Below are 13,168 nucleotides of genomic sequence, written 5' to 3'. Positions count from 1 at the left end.
TAAAATCACGGAGCATCTGAAACCTTTGCACACAAATGCGGGCCCACAGCCCAGCAAAAGGCAGGTGGTTTGGGGATTACACATCTTGAGAATTCTCTCTGCTCCACATGGATAGTGAAAGGCGTTTTAACATCATTCTTTGAAAAAGCTTTTTCAAACTGCCTCATCACCGCCCATGAAAAATCAGGGCATGTCTCCTGACGTTCATGAATCCCTGCAATGCTTCCTGCCTGGCACTTGGCCTCTGGGGCCTGTCCCCTCGGTGCACCTTCCATTCGGCTGCCCAAGTTAGCTTTCCTACTATTTTCTTTATTATTATTATTATTATTATTATTATTATTATTATTATTATTATTATTATTATTATTAGTGGAGGTACTGGGAATTGAACTCAGGACCTCCTGCATGCTAAGCATGTGCTCTACCACTGAGCTATACTTTCCCCTAAAGTGAGCATTCTAAAATGGAACCCTGATCATGGGCTTCAAAGACTTCATGGCTCCCCAGAGCCTTCAGGACAAGAATTTCTCAGTGGGTCAGCAAGAGTGTTACATCCTGGGCCTCTGCCTGTCTTCTCAGCCTCATCCTGCCCTACCCTCTCCTCCACGTTGGAAGCATCTGCATGAAGCCTACCTGTGTCAAGGCTTTTGCTGTGTCATTCTCTGGGCCCAGAATGCTCTTCCTCTGTATGTCTACTTGGTCAACTTCTAAACATTTTTCAAGACAGTCTCGAGCACTGATTCCTCAAAAAAGCCTTCTCTAATGCTCACAAGGAATCCTGCACAAGGTCCTTGGGGGTGCCATTGGTCTGCGTGCTCCTGTGCTCACTGAAGACAAGACCTTTGCTCAGTGAAGTGCACCCAAGGGCCAGCACATGTGCAAGAGGTGAGTACACACTAGTTGAATAAAAACCCAAGCTAAAGGTCAGGAATCAGTGCATACAGGCCACTGGGTAAAAAGCACTGGTTTTTAAGTCAAGACCTGATGGCTATATTATTCTGAACTGCGCCACACCGCTGCCCTAGGCAAAGCCACTTCCTTCCCTGGCCTCCGTCTTTCTCATCTGTGCTATGAGGGGCTTGTGTTAAATGTCTCTTTCATCTTGAGCTCTGACAATTCCTTTAATAGAGTAAAAGGACCCTAATTGTCAGCGTCGATGAGGGTGATGGGGAACAGGTGCTCCCACGCATGATTGATGGGAGGATGAGGTGAAATCTTCATGAGGCCATTTGACAATTTCTTTAAAAAAGCCCTAAAAATTTGGATGCCCAAACATGTGGCAATTTTACTTCTAGGACTTTTTGCCTAAGGAAATAATTGAAGATGCAACTAGAGATTTAACTGCATGGATAACGATCCTAGTATTGCTTATAATAGTGAAAATAGGAAATGACCCCAGGATTGAACAAGGGAGGATTAGTGATTAAATCATAGTACTTCATACAAAATGTTATGCAGACATAAAAATGAAATAATTCTATATTTATTGACGTAGATGTCCAGGCTAAATTAAGTGTTCAAAGTGGATTGTAAAACAATATTTAAAGTATGTTCTTATCACTGATTAAAATACATATTATATCTACATACAGAATATCAAATTATGAAATGAGATTATTGGTGAGTGGTGGGATTATGGGAAATTATCTTCCTTCTTGCTTCTTATTTACGTGAAAGACAGCGACAAACCTGGAAAGAAAAAAATTACCCATAAGGTCACTTGATTGTAAATATTTTATTTACTTATTCTCTAACATTCATGAGTGGAAATATACTCCTTACAGGACTAAAAAAGAAGTATCTTCAAAATCTTATAAAATGCTAGAACCTGATTCACAAAAAGCCACTTGTCCAAGTTCACACAGAGCAAGTCACTGGCAGAGCAAGGCTGGAAGAAAGGCCTCCTCTCTCGTGGGCCCCTAGGCTCTGTTTCCTGGCAGGTGCCAGGATCCCTGGGCACGCTGGGAAGATGTCACTGCCCCTTGTTCCTTGGCCAAGATGTGGTCTGGGCATAGAAGGCAGGAGTGAGTGGCCAGAAGGTGGCTAGAGGTAGGAGGTGTGGTTAGACCAAACAGGACATGGGAGACACAGTTGACACGTGCCCAGCCTGATGAGGGCCCAGGGAGGTGGACAAACACAGTCACTAGTGATAGGGCACTCCTGCTGCCTGAGAATGGCAGGCCCTTTGCCAGTTGTCCTCAAGGCGTCTCCCTCTTCCGTTTCAAAAGTTCAGCGAAAATCCTTCTAATTACACTGTTCTCGTCCTTGAGAGGCCCTGGGCTGTGTCACCTAACTGACCACTAACCACAACCAGCCCTGCCCTCTCCTGGTTCCTGAAATCTGGGAGCAGATGGTGGAGGTGTTGGAGACAGCCCCCTACCAAAAGCCAAGAAGAAAGGGGGTGAGCAGTCGTAGAGAGGAAGTTACTTTGGTCCTCAGCCCATAGACCCCAGAGTCTTCTTTCCTGTGAAGCCCAACGGTCCCCAGCCAGATTTCCTGTCGCTATAGCCCTCGCCAAGGATAGGGGGCTGCCCACCAGGGTCGGCCCCAGGGGCCAGGTTACACTTGGGGGTCGGGGATGGTGCCCAGAGGCTGATCTGGCCATCATCACTCCAGGTCGCCCCTTCATCTTCTGCTTCCCATAATTCCCTAGGTTGTTGGTTCCTAACTTTCGTCCCTTTCAAAGGAAACCTGGATGCTCAGTTTTATCAGGATTTTGAAGGAGGCTTCACTGTCTGTACTCCCTGGGGACAGCACCAGTCTAGGCACACAATGGGGAGCTGAGAAACTCTGGGGTGGTGATGCTAAGTTCAAAGACTGGAGACAGTTCTGGTCCCTCTTCTCCTGCCCATCTCTCTGATCTCAGGGAGCTCTTTTGTGCACCCCAGCTCTGGTGGGGGAGGCGAGTTCAGTCTCCAGGGGCGGGCCTCCTCTGCCCTGCCCCTCCCCCAGCGTGGAGGACATAAAAGCCCAGATTCAGCTAAGAGGGGATGCCAATGCCAGGGGGAGCACTGGGACTTTGGAGGTGGGGTCCCGGACTCCGTCTGTAGGCAGAACCTGCCGAGGGGGTGCTGGGGTATGAAGGTGGGAGTGAGGGGCCTGGGAAGGGAGAGATGTGGGGCTCTCTTCTCCCAAATGCACTGTGGCCTTTGGACACTTACTGGGCTTGGGGTCTTGTTGCAGAGATGAAGCTGCCCCTGGCCCTAGCAGGGCTCCTGGCCAGTCTGGCCATGCTCCAGCCCTCTGGGGGTGCCACTCCAGGTAACAGCTCAGAAAGAAGGGAAAACGTGGTGGGTTGGGGGAGGTTCTGAGTTTCAGGGATTCCACATGGGCTCCGGGACCTGATGGGGACTTTGGGCCCATTCCTGACCTCGGGATCCCTGTTCTGAGCAGTGGTCCCGAGGGAAGTGGAGACCTCGGTGGTGCTGACCTGCATGGAGGAGGCCAAGCGGCTAGTGGACAAGGCCTACAAGGAGCGGCGGGAAAGGTGGGGTGCCGGGCACTGCTGGGCTCTGGACAAGGCTACCCCGGACCTCTCAGGGAAGAAACAGGCAGCGGGGAATTTGTGGGTGGGGATGGGTCCCTCTGTCTGTCTGCCAGTCTTTATGTCTCTGGGTGTGAGAATATCTTTAAAACCACGCCTTCCGTGGCCTAGTCTCTGGATACCCAGGTCCATACCCTGTTTATTATGAGAAACCTGCTTCCTGACAGTGGGTCTGCCTACACTGTCCTTCGTGTCCCTCGCCTGGGCTAGGGCTCTGTTGCGTGTCTCTGCCTGGTTTCTCTGGCTCTCACTCCTCCCTCCTCCAAGCAGCATCAAGCAGCGCCTTCGCAGTGGCTCAGCCAGCCCCATGGAACTGCTGTCCTACTTCAAGCAGCCAGTGGCAGGCACCAGGACAGCGGTGAGGGCTGCTGACTACCTGCACGTGGCCCTAGGCCTGCTGGAGAGGAAGCTGCGGTCCCTGTGGCCAGGCCCCTTCAACGTCACAGGTACCACCCCCCGACAACCCAGCCCCTCACTCGACTCGTGACCCCGCCTGGTGCCTCCAGCCATCTCCCAGCAGTTCCCCCAACACCCCCTTCCAGGGAGTCTCAGGGGCCTCCTGGCATCTCCTCCATGTCCTCAGACTACACCCTCAACCAAGGCTTTTCAGCCTAGGATAGAAAATGGTGGGGCTCGGCAACCACCCACGCCCTACTTTCCTGGCCCACAGATGTGCTGACGCCTGTCCAGCTTAATCTGCTGTCCAAGACTAGTGGCTGCGCCTACCAGGACCTGGCGGTGAGGTGCCCCGAGAAGGACAAGTACCGAACCATCACCGGCCAGTGCAACAACAGGTGCAGCCTCTGCGCAACGACTCAGGGTGGGGTCCCAGCAGCCCGGGGCCACCTGGTCCCAGCGCCCTGTCCTCTCTCACCACCTCCCTGCAGGCGCAGCCCCACACTGGGGGCCTCCAACCGGGCCTTTGTGCGCTGGCTGCCGGCGGAGTACGAGGATGGCTTCTCCCTGCCTTTTGGCTGGACGCCAGGGGTCAAGCGCAATGGCTTCCAGGTGCCCCTGGTGAGCGCTGGCCCGTGGAGGGGGCGAGACCCCACTGAGGCCGAGACCTCGTGGAGTCCAAGCCCCCTGACTCCCCGTGTCCCGCAGACTCGCGCTGTCTCCAACGACATCGTGCGCTTCCCCACGGATCAGCTGACCCCGGACCAGGAGCGCTCGCTCATGTTCATGCAGTGGGGCCAGCTGCTGGACCATGACCTCGACTTCACCCCGGAGCCGGCCGCCCGCGTCTCCTTCCTCACTGGCCTCAACTGCGAGACCAGCTGCCTGCAGCAGCCGCCCTGCTTCCCACTCAAGGTGCTCCCTCCTTGCCCCACCCCCAGCCTGCTGGGTCAGGGGTCGGGGTGGATGAGGGGGCATCGGTCTGGAAGGGGCCACCTCCCTCGGTGCCCAGCTTTCCTTCCCCAGCTCCCCAGTAGGGCTGGCCCTGCCCACTTCCCACTGTCCCTCCAACCTCTGTTTGCAGGTGCCCCAGGCTCAGTCCTCTTTCTTCCCCACACAGGGCTCCCTCCCCACAGTCCACAGCACACAGATCCTGGGTTGTGGTCTTAGAGCCGGCCGAGAGCGGACTGGTGTGCTGAGGCACATGCAGAGTAGAGTGGAGGAGAGAAAGGAAGTAGAATCTGAGAGAGAGGTAGAGAAAGACAGGGCCAGAATGCAAGACAGGAAAGGGGCAGGGTAGAGAGACAGTTACGAGAGGAACGGAAAAGGAAGAGGAGGCCGGCAGGGTGAAGACCAGATTCAGAAGACGGAGTAGGGAGGAGCAGACACAGAAAAGAGGACAGAAAGGAGGTTTGGGGAGAAGGGGTCAGAGGACTGGCCCGCCCACCTCCAGGGGGCCCCACATCCCCCAGGTCAACGTCCTAGTCATCACCCCCCAGATCAGAGGAGCTCTGCTGGTGGAACCGCAGGCCCACCAATCTTTGTGGGCCTTGAGGGGTCTCCTTGCAGGCTGAGGGGGCCAGAAGTTCCGAAGAACTCCTTTTTGATATCTGGGTCTCCCCTTCTGGTCCTGGGCTCCAGGCCATACCCCCTCCCCAAGATGAGATCAAGGCCTTCAGGAGGGTGGACGGGGGAGAGCCACTCCTGACCTCTGTCCCTGCCCTCGGCGAGCCCGCTGGGCCTCTCTCCATGCTGCAGATCCCCCCCAATGACCCCCGCATCAAGAACCAACGTGACTGCATCCCCTTCTTCCGCTCCTGCCCGGCCTGCACGGGGAGCAACATCACCATTCGCAACCAGATCAACGCGCTCACCTCCTTCGTGGACGCCAGCATGGTGTACGGCAGCGAGGACCCCTTGGCCATGAGGCTGCGCAACCGGACCAACCAGCTGGGGCTGCTGGCCGTCAACACCCGCTTCCAAGACAACGGGCGGGCCCTGCTCCCCTTCGACAACCTGCACGATGACCCCTGCCTCCTCACCAACCGCTCCGCACAAATCCCCTGCTTCCTGGCAGGTCAGTCCTGGGCGGGGACCTGGGCTGATACAGGGGTGCCCCCTGCTGGAGCCACAGCGGGCCTGTTTGCAAGCCGCTTGTAGATTTGAATTTAGAGAGACTCTCCTCACCAATTTCAGATTAATCCAGTTGCCTTGGTAACAAGGTGGATGAGCCAGAAAGGCAAAACCAAAACCAACAAAAACCAAAAACCCAGACCTAAGAAGGAGACTCAGCGATGGCTAAGGATCTTCTGTCCATCTGTCCCTCTCTTTCCCTTTGGGCTCTGGGAGCGAGGAGAGTTGAGCCCTCCAGGGACAGGGAACTAAAGGGACCACAGTATCCAGTATGGTAGCCACTAGCCACACAGGGCCATTTTCATTTACATTTAAGTTAATTTAAGTCAACCTAAATTAAAAACTTAGTTCCTGCACTGCACTAGTCACGTTTCAAGTGCTCAATAGCCTTATAGCTAGTGGCTTCCATGTAGGACTGCTCACATGCAGAACATTTTCATCAATGCAAAAAGCTATATTGGACAGAGCTGCTCCAGAATATCACCTCCTAACCACCTTGATTCCCTATAATAAGAGAGGGTGGGATTTTCGATGTGAACAACTGGCAGTCCTAGGGATATGGCTGGGGCAGTGATGGTGGCCATGCCCAGAAATTTTCTAATGATTTTTAATGTAGACCAGTAGTGGGTCTGAGGCCCTTCTCTCTGGCCTCCCAATTTCTCCTCTTGGTGGCTTCCAGTGGCTGGGCCTTAGGGAAGAGGATCAAAGTCAGTGACTGTAGAGAGGAGATCAAGGTCACACCAGGATGAGGGGGGAAGGTATAGCTCAACATGGTAGAGCATGTGCTTTGCATGTATGAGGTCCTGGGTTCAATTCCCCAGTACTTCCTCTAAAAAAAAAAGTAAATAAATAAATAAACCTAATTACCTCCCCACATCCCCCCCCCAAAGACACACCAGGGTGGACTTTCTGGGGTGAGTGGTGGAAGAGAAGCTCTCCTCAGCCTCCATGTGGTGTTGAGCCACATGTCCTCAGCCTGGATTGTCATGTTGGCAGGTTGTGGGATGGAAAATCTGCTCTCAGAGAATCTCCTTCCACCAACCTTTAGAACCTGGGGAGGACTGAACCCAGTGTCCTGCAGGAATGGGCCTGGCCCTAACCCTCTGGTCCTTCCAGAGGAGGTTTAGGGGAGGACTGGAGGGATCAGAGGGTCTGACTTGATGCTTTTGGACAGTCTCAGGTGTGGACTTCAAACATCCTTAGCCTTGGCCCCCTCCCCCGATCAAGCTACACATCAGTACATAGAATGGGTAACGGCTTTCCAGAGTCCTATGTTGAGAAGGATTTTGAGGCTGCATTCAATTTTAGCAGGAGAGAGGGATGTGATCATATGCTGCATCTGGCATGGGCAGAAAAATAGGGGGAGCCAACATGCATGCTACTTTGTGGACTTTCCTGAGTCAAGAGAATAAGTCAGCCAGACAGTGTTCATGGATCTCCTACTTTGTACCAGGCATTAGGTGTATGTTGGATAGGAGGGTCAGACACAAAATGGCACAAGCCATGGTCCTTGTCCTCAAGGCTCTCCCAGTCTCACATATGGGAAAGTGGCAAATCATATGTTAGATCTGATGCCTACTGAATGAACATTTCCAACCAGCAGTGCCACTAAAGAGGGGCAAAGCTCTCGTGGTGGACCAGGGCATCAGGGGATACCTTCTAGAGGAGATGAAAACTGAGCATGGCGTGGAAAGATGGGTGGAGAGGAGGGCTGGGTAGGGGGCATTTCAAGCCTTGGCTTGGGAGGGAGCTTCAGTGGAGCAAGTACTTTCTGGGAGGGAGGTCTTAAGCTTGACAGTAGCTTTTGCATCCCCAAGGGGACTCCCGCTCGAGTGAGATGCCTGAGCTCACCTCCATGCACACACTATTACTGCGGGAGCACAACCGGCTGGCCACAAAGCTCAAGCGCCTGAACCCCCGCTGGGATGGAGAGAGGCTCTACCAGGAAGCCCGGAAGATCGTGGGAGCCATGGTCCAGGTAGGCAGTCCTGCGCATCGGTGATGCTGGGGCTCGGCAGACTTGGGATCCAAACGCTCCTCTGCCACATCCTAGCTGTGCAAATTAACTTTCATGAGCCTCAGTTTCTTCACCTATGATACTGTGAGGATTAAATACCTGGCAGATCCTAAGTGCCTGACAAGTGTCACTTGCTTTCTCTCCCTTCTTCTTTCCTGTCCGCCAGGAATGGTACTGGGACGTTTAAACAGGTGGGACTAAAGTGCCTGGCACAGTAGCTGTTCAGTAAATGCTTCTCCTTTCCTTTGTTTCATTGTCGCTCTTGGCTTCTTTACGCACACACACCCCCTTTCTTTACGGCTCTATCACAGCTCCCCACTCTCCTTCTTTTGGGGCCAACTGACATCCTTCAAAGCCCAATGACCCCCATTCCTGGGCTCTCAGATGTCTGCCTGTGATCCCTTAACAGATAAAGCACATTCTTCACTGGGCATGTTTCCCCTAACAAACTAATAGCCCTGGGTAGTGCCTAATCTCACAACAGCTCAGGCTGGCTTGTTTCAGCCCACCTTATCAGACTCATAAATCCCCGGTGTCCCTTCACGGACCCTAAACTTCTTACTTCACCTACAGCCAATCAGAGACTTGTGCACAAGCCGATCAGTCACCTTGTGACCTGACCTTATAAAAGACTCCAACAATTGGCCCTCGGCGCTCACATTGGCACCTCTCATCTCTGTGGCCTGCTGTTGTCTCTGGCAGTGTACCCCTAATAAACTCCTTTCCCATTTCCTCCCTCATATCTGGTAAACTCTTTTACCAACCCGTGTCACCGGCCCGTCACGGACTGTCCCACTGTGGACCACGACGCTTATCCTTGCTTGTCCCTGGGCAGTGTTCCTGGGTCCCTCCTCCAATTTGTGCTGCTTCAGCACGCCCATCCTCTCCTGAAGCCATAAACACAAACACACACACACCGCCCCGGCCCCCACCTTGTTACTATTCCTAGATTCTGTGGGGGAGAGAGTTGCAAGGGCCGTTGGTGCATTTTTGATTTGCATTAAGAACTTGAGTGAGATTTGTTTAAGCCTCAGAGGACATTCCAGAGTCTAGAATCTAGAGTGAGACTGTTTCATCTCTTCTGGGAGAAGTCATCCAGGACATGGCCCTTTTCACTGGGAGAAGTCACCTAGGGAGACTCTTCCTTCTTGCCTTTCCTCCTTCTACAGACAATTTATTGAACCCCACTGTGAGCCAGGCACTTGCTGGGCACTGAGTAATTTCAAGAGAAATGAGAGACAACCCTTGTCCTCAATGAGCTATAAGTTAGTAGGAGAAATGAGACATTAGTAACTCCAGGGCAAGGGAGCTATTGCAGGGACTAACGAAGCCTTTTGTCATTTAATCCTCTAAGGCAGAGGGCAGCTTAATTACCCTTAATTTACATTTGAGGAACTGGGGCTCAGAGTGGTTAATAATTGGCCCAGAGTCACACAGCAGGCAGGCAGTAGAGCCCTGTCTTTGCCTCTTGGTGCCACTCTGTGAGACCCAGATCCAGTGCTGTGGGAGGCAAATCCCTGGCTACAGGGGAGGAAGGGATCCCTGAGCCAGGAGCAGGCGGAGAATCTGCAGGGAGGGGTGATTTTTGTTTAGATCATCACTTACCGGGACTACCTGCCCCTGGTGCTGGGGCCAGAGGCCATGAGGAAGTACCTGCCCAAGTACAGATCCTACAATGACTCGGTGGACCCTCGCATCTCCAATGTCTTCACCAACGCCTTCCGCTATGGCCACACCCTCATCCAACCCTTCATGTTCCGCCTGGACCATCGGTACCGGCCTATGCAGCCCAACCCCCGTGTTCCGCTCAGCAGGGTCTTTTTTGCCAGCTGGAGGGTAGTGCTGGAAGGTGAGCAGGGCCTAGGCCAGGAGGGAGTGAGCCGGCAGCCGAGGTTGGGGTGGGGGCAGGCTTGATCACAGTGAGCTCGGGCGGAATAAACCCTCTTTCCCTCTTATTTTAGGGACCTGATCTGACTTTCCAGCCTCAGTTCACCTGATTCCGCTTGCCCATCTAATAATAAAGGGTGGGGTGGAGATGGCTTTTAGGGAGCTGGCTCCTTCCTGTGGGTTGTGACTCTCAGTGACGCAGGAAGCCAGCGTCTGGGAGCATGGCAACCTTGCCAGTCTGAATGGCATGATTCCCTAAGACCTCAGTGCCCCAGCGAGGACCTGCCCCCTGGGGACACCGTGGCGCCAGGAGCCACAAGTGCCCAGCCCTCTTCTGCAATCCCCCTGGTTCTACCTTACTCCATTTCAGCTCTGAAACTGAGCCAAATCCTTCCCCCACCCTGGCTCCTTTTGCCCCAGGTGGCATCGACCCCATCCTCCGGGGCCTCATGGCCACCCCTGCCAAGCTGAACCGCCAGAACCAAATCGTGGTGGATGAGATCCGGGAGCGGCTGTTCGAGCAGGTCATGAGGATCGGGCTGGACCTGCCTGCTCTGAATATGCAGCGCAGCCGGGACCATGGCCTCCCAGGTGAGGGGCTGCAGGAGTCCCCCTGACCCTCCCCCGCTTCCCACCCAGGGCCCTGCTGTCTCCAGTGTCCCCAGCTGCCCAGCCCTGCGCCCACCAGCCTTGCTCTTAGGAAGCCATCCCAGCTCAGGCCCTTACCTCTCCCTGGTCCATTTCCAGCTCCTCTCACCCCTTTTGTGTTGCTGTAACCCTCCAAATTGGAGCATCACCATAGCAACAACAACAAGCCCTCCCACCCCCAGTCTGAAAATCTGTTTCTACTACATTTCGTTTTGTTTCATCTTACATGAACTCTGAGAGGAAGAGATTATTGTCACTTCAAGTCTACCCGTGAGGAAAGAGGCTTGGAGAGATTCAGAACCTGCCCAGGGTCTCCAGCCTCATCAGTGACAGAGCTGGAATTTGAACCCAGATCAGCCTAACCCCAATGATACGGGAGAGCTGGTGTGGCTGATCCTTTGAGGCAAACTGTGCCCCTCGCGGTCTGAGATTTCCAGAGGGGCAAGGAGATGCTCCTATTCTTGGATCTAGCAGGAGTTATGCAGTTAAGGATTTACCTCAGGGTAGGAGGGCACAGGGAAGACAGAGAGGCTCCTGGAGAGACCCAGCTGTCCTCAGGCTCCCAGAGAGGCCGGGGGTTCCCTGGGGGTTTACAGTGGGGTGGCAGCCCCTCCATATCCTCCTCTCTCACGTGTACCTCTGTATGTGGCCTCGGTGTGTTGGGAAGGTGGGCTAACTGGGACCCACCCACAGCCACCTCTCCCCTCCCCGCATACAGGATACAATGCCTGGAGGCGCTTCTGCGGGCTCCCGCAGCCCAGCACAGTGGGTGAGCTGGGCACGGTGCTGAAGAACCTGAACCTGGCGAGGAAGCTGATGGCCCAGTATGGCACACCTGACAACATCGACATCTGGATGGGCGGCGTGGCTGAGCCCTTGAAGAGCAAAGGCCGTGTGGGCCCGCTCCTCGCCTGCCTCATCGGGACCCAGTTCAGGAAGCTGCGGGATGGCGATCGGTGAGGAGGCAGCCGAGCGGCTCAGGCTGGCTGTGCGGCTCCGGGCCTGTTCCTGACCCCCTGGGGGCCCCTCTTCCTCCTGAGAAAGGAAGGGCTAGGAGGAGTCCGTGATTTCCCACTGTGTTCCGGGGAGCCTCCAGGTCACCCCTAATGTGCTCTGAATCTGTTGATGGTGTAGCAAGGAGGGACTTGGGCCTGGCTGTGAAGGAGGGAAGCGAGACCTCGCTGCCACGCCAGTCACTGCTCCGGGTCTCAGGGCGCAGCCATGGCGCTGCCTGTCCCTGTTGAACAGTCCCGTCGTTGCTTCCCCACCGCCTCTCCCACTGTCGTTCCACTGTCATATATCTCTCATAGCCACTTCTCACCTCACCTGTATTGTGCTTTTAGGAAAATCGGGAAAAAGGTGGACAAATTATAAAGCACTCCCAAGTTTCTTTCTACCCTGTGGATATAGCCCAGGGCCAGGGCACAGGGCTTGGTGAGCGTGTGTGGGCCTGGCTCCCTGCCTATCATTAGTGGTGCCCTGGAGGCAGGAGGTAGGCAACTGGGCAGCCATGAGTGGGGCTCTACTTGTTTGAAAGCTCCCGGGCTTTCTGAGAGCCCGGAGCTCTCCTGTGCTGCAGGGCTGCTGTCTGCATGGTCCTCTTGCGTCCAGGATCAGCTCTGGCCAGTTGATGCCCTCCCAGCCCAGGAGAGCCTCGGTCACAGTGACCGTGGGTGTTCCCGTGCAGGTTTTGGTGGGAGAACAAGGATGTGTTCAGCATGCAGCAGCAGCGGGCCCTGGCCAAGATCTCCTTGCCCCGCATCATCTGCGACAACACAGGCATCACTGTCGTGTCCAAGAACAACATCTTCATGTCCAACACATTCCCTCGGGACTTTGTCAACTGCAGTACACTCCCTGCCTTGGACCTGGCTCCCTGGAGGAACAGGGACTAGAGGCTGGGTAAGGGAGTGCAGTGTGAGGTGAAGGCCGGGCATACCTGGGCTGGCCAGTCGGAAACACAGAGATCTCCCTTCCCTGGGTGAGCCCATCCCTGTTCTTGGTGCCAGCCGACAGAGGAAGCGAATGACTAGACATTCACTTGTGTGTGTGTGTGTGCACGCGCGTGCACGCGCATGGGTGCGCGTGCATTTCATGTGTGTGTTGCCTATGAACACAGGTAGTGTTTTGTGTGCTGTGTATACGTGTCATTTACGGGAGTGTGTGCTTGCTGTGTCTATGTTAAGTGTATGGAAGGCAGCCGAGCAGATTGGTGAGGAGCACATGCTCTGGAGCCACACTGCTTGGGTTCAGATCCTGCCTCTGCAGCTTACCAGCTGCGTGACTTTGATCAAGTTCCTCCACCTCGCTAAGCCTGAATTTTCTTCTTTGTAAATGACAGCTGTTGTGGCTCCTTAGCGGGTCCATTTGCATCCTCTAGTACTTTGTTGAGCACCTACCCCCTGCCAGTCACTGTGCTAGGCTTGGGAAAAGTCAGACACCGTGTCTGGCCCTCGCGGACCCTACAGCTTGACAGTGTCCCCGGTCAGCAGAGGTGAACCAGTGACCCCCGGAGGAACGGCCATTAGCAGTGCGAGGTGGTT

General features: G+C 54.4%; 1 protein-coding gene across 1 annotated transcript; it reads left to right on the top strand.

Annotated features, from left to right (window-relative positions):
* The first annotated feature begins 3,167 nt into the window (after nucleotides 1–3,167).
* On the top strand, nucleotides 3,168–12,520 carry MPO (myeloperoxidase). The gene is made up of 12 exons (XM_072939986.1): nucleotides 3,168–3,261; nucleotides 3,394–3,487; nucleotides 3,815–3,990; nucleotides 4,215–4,338; nucleotides 4,432–4,561; nucleotides 4,649–4,855; nucleotides 5,699–6,017; nucleotides 7,891–8,051; nucleotides 9,684–9,939; nucleotides 10,398–10,568; nucleotides 11,344–11,581; nucleotides 12,313–12,520. The coding sequence occupies exons 1-12, from the start codon at nucleotides 3,186–3,188 to the stop codon at nucleotides 12,518–12,520; spliced, it is 2,160 nt and encodes a 719-aa protein (XP_072796087.1). The 5' UTR covers nucleotides 3,168–3,185.
* Nucleotides 12,521–13,168: the final 648 nt, after the last annotated feature.

The sequence above is a fragment of the Vicugna pacos genome, chromosome 16 (assembly GCF_048564905.1).
Source record: "Vicugna pacos chromosome 16, VicPac4, whole genome shotgun sequence".
Taxonomy (NCBI): Eukaryota; Metazoa; Chordata; class Mammalia; order Artiodactyla; family Camelidae; genus Vicugna; species Vicugna pacos.
Note: the sequence above shows the minus strand (reverse complement) of the source record. Positions and strands in the feature narration are given on the sequence as shown.

What these genes read in the sequence shown, in the direction of transcription:
- MPO (XM_072939986.1), top strand. Translation starts at nt 3,186, where the DNA reads ATGAAGCTGCCCCTGGCCCTAGCAGGGCTCCTGGCCAGTCTGGCCATG. An exon ending in TACAAGGAGCGGCGGGAAAG is followed by an intron (nt 3,488 to 3,814) that starts GTGGGGTGCCGG and finishes TCCTCCAAGCAG; the next exon opens with CATCAAGCAGCGCCTTCGCA. An exon ending in CCGGGACCATGGCCTCCCAG is followed by an intron (nt 10,569 to 11,343) that starts GTGAGGGGCTGC and finishes CCCCGCATACAG; the next exon opens with GATACAATGCCTGGAGGCGC.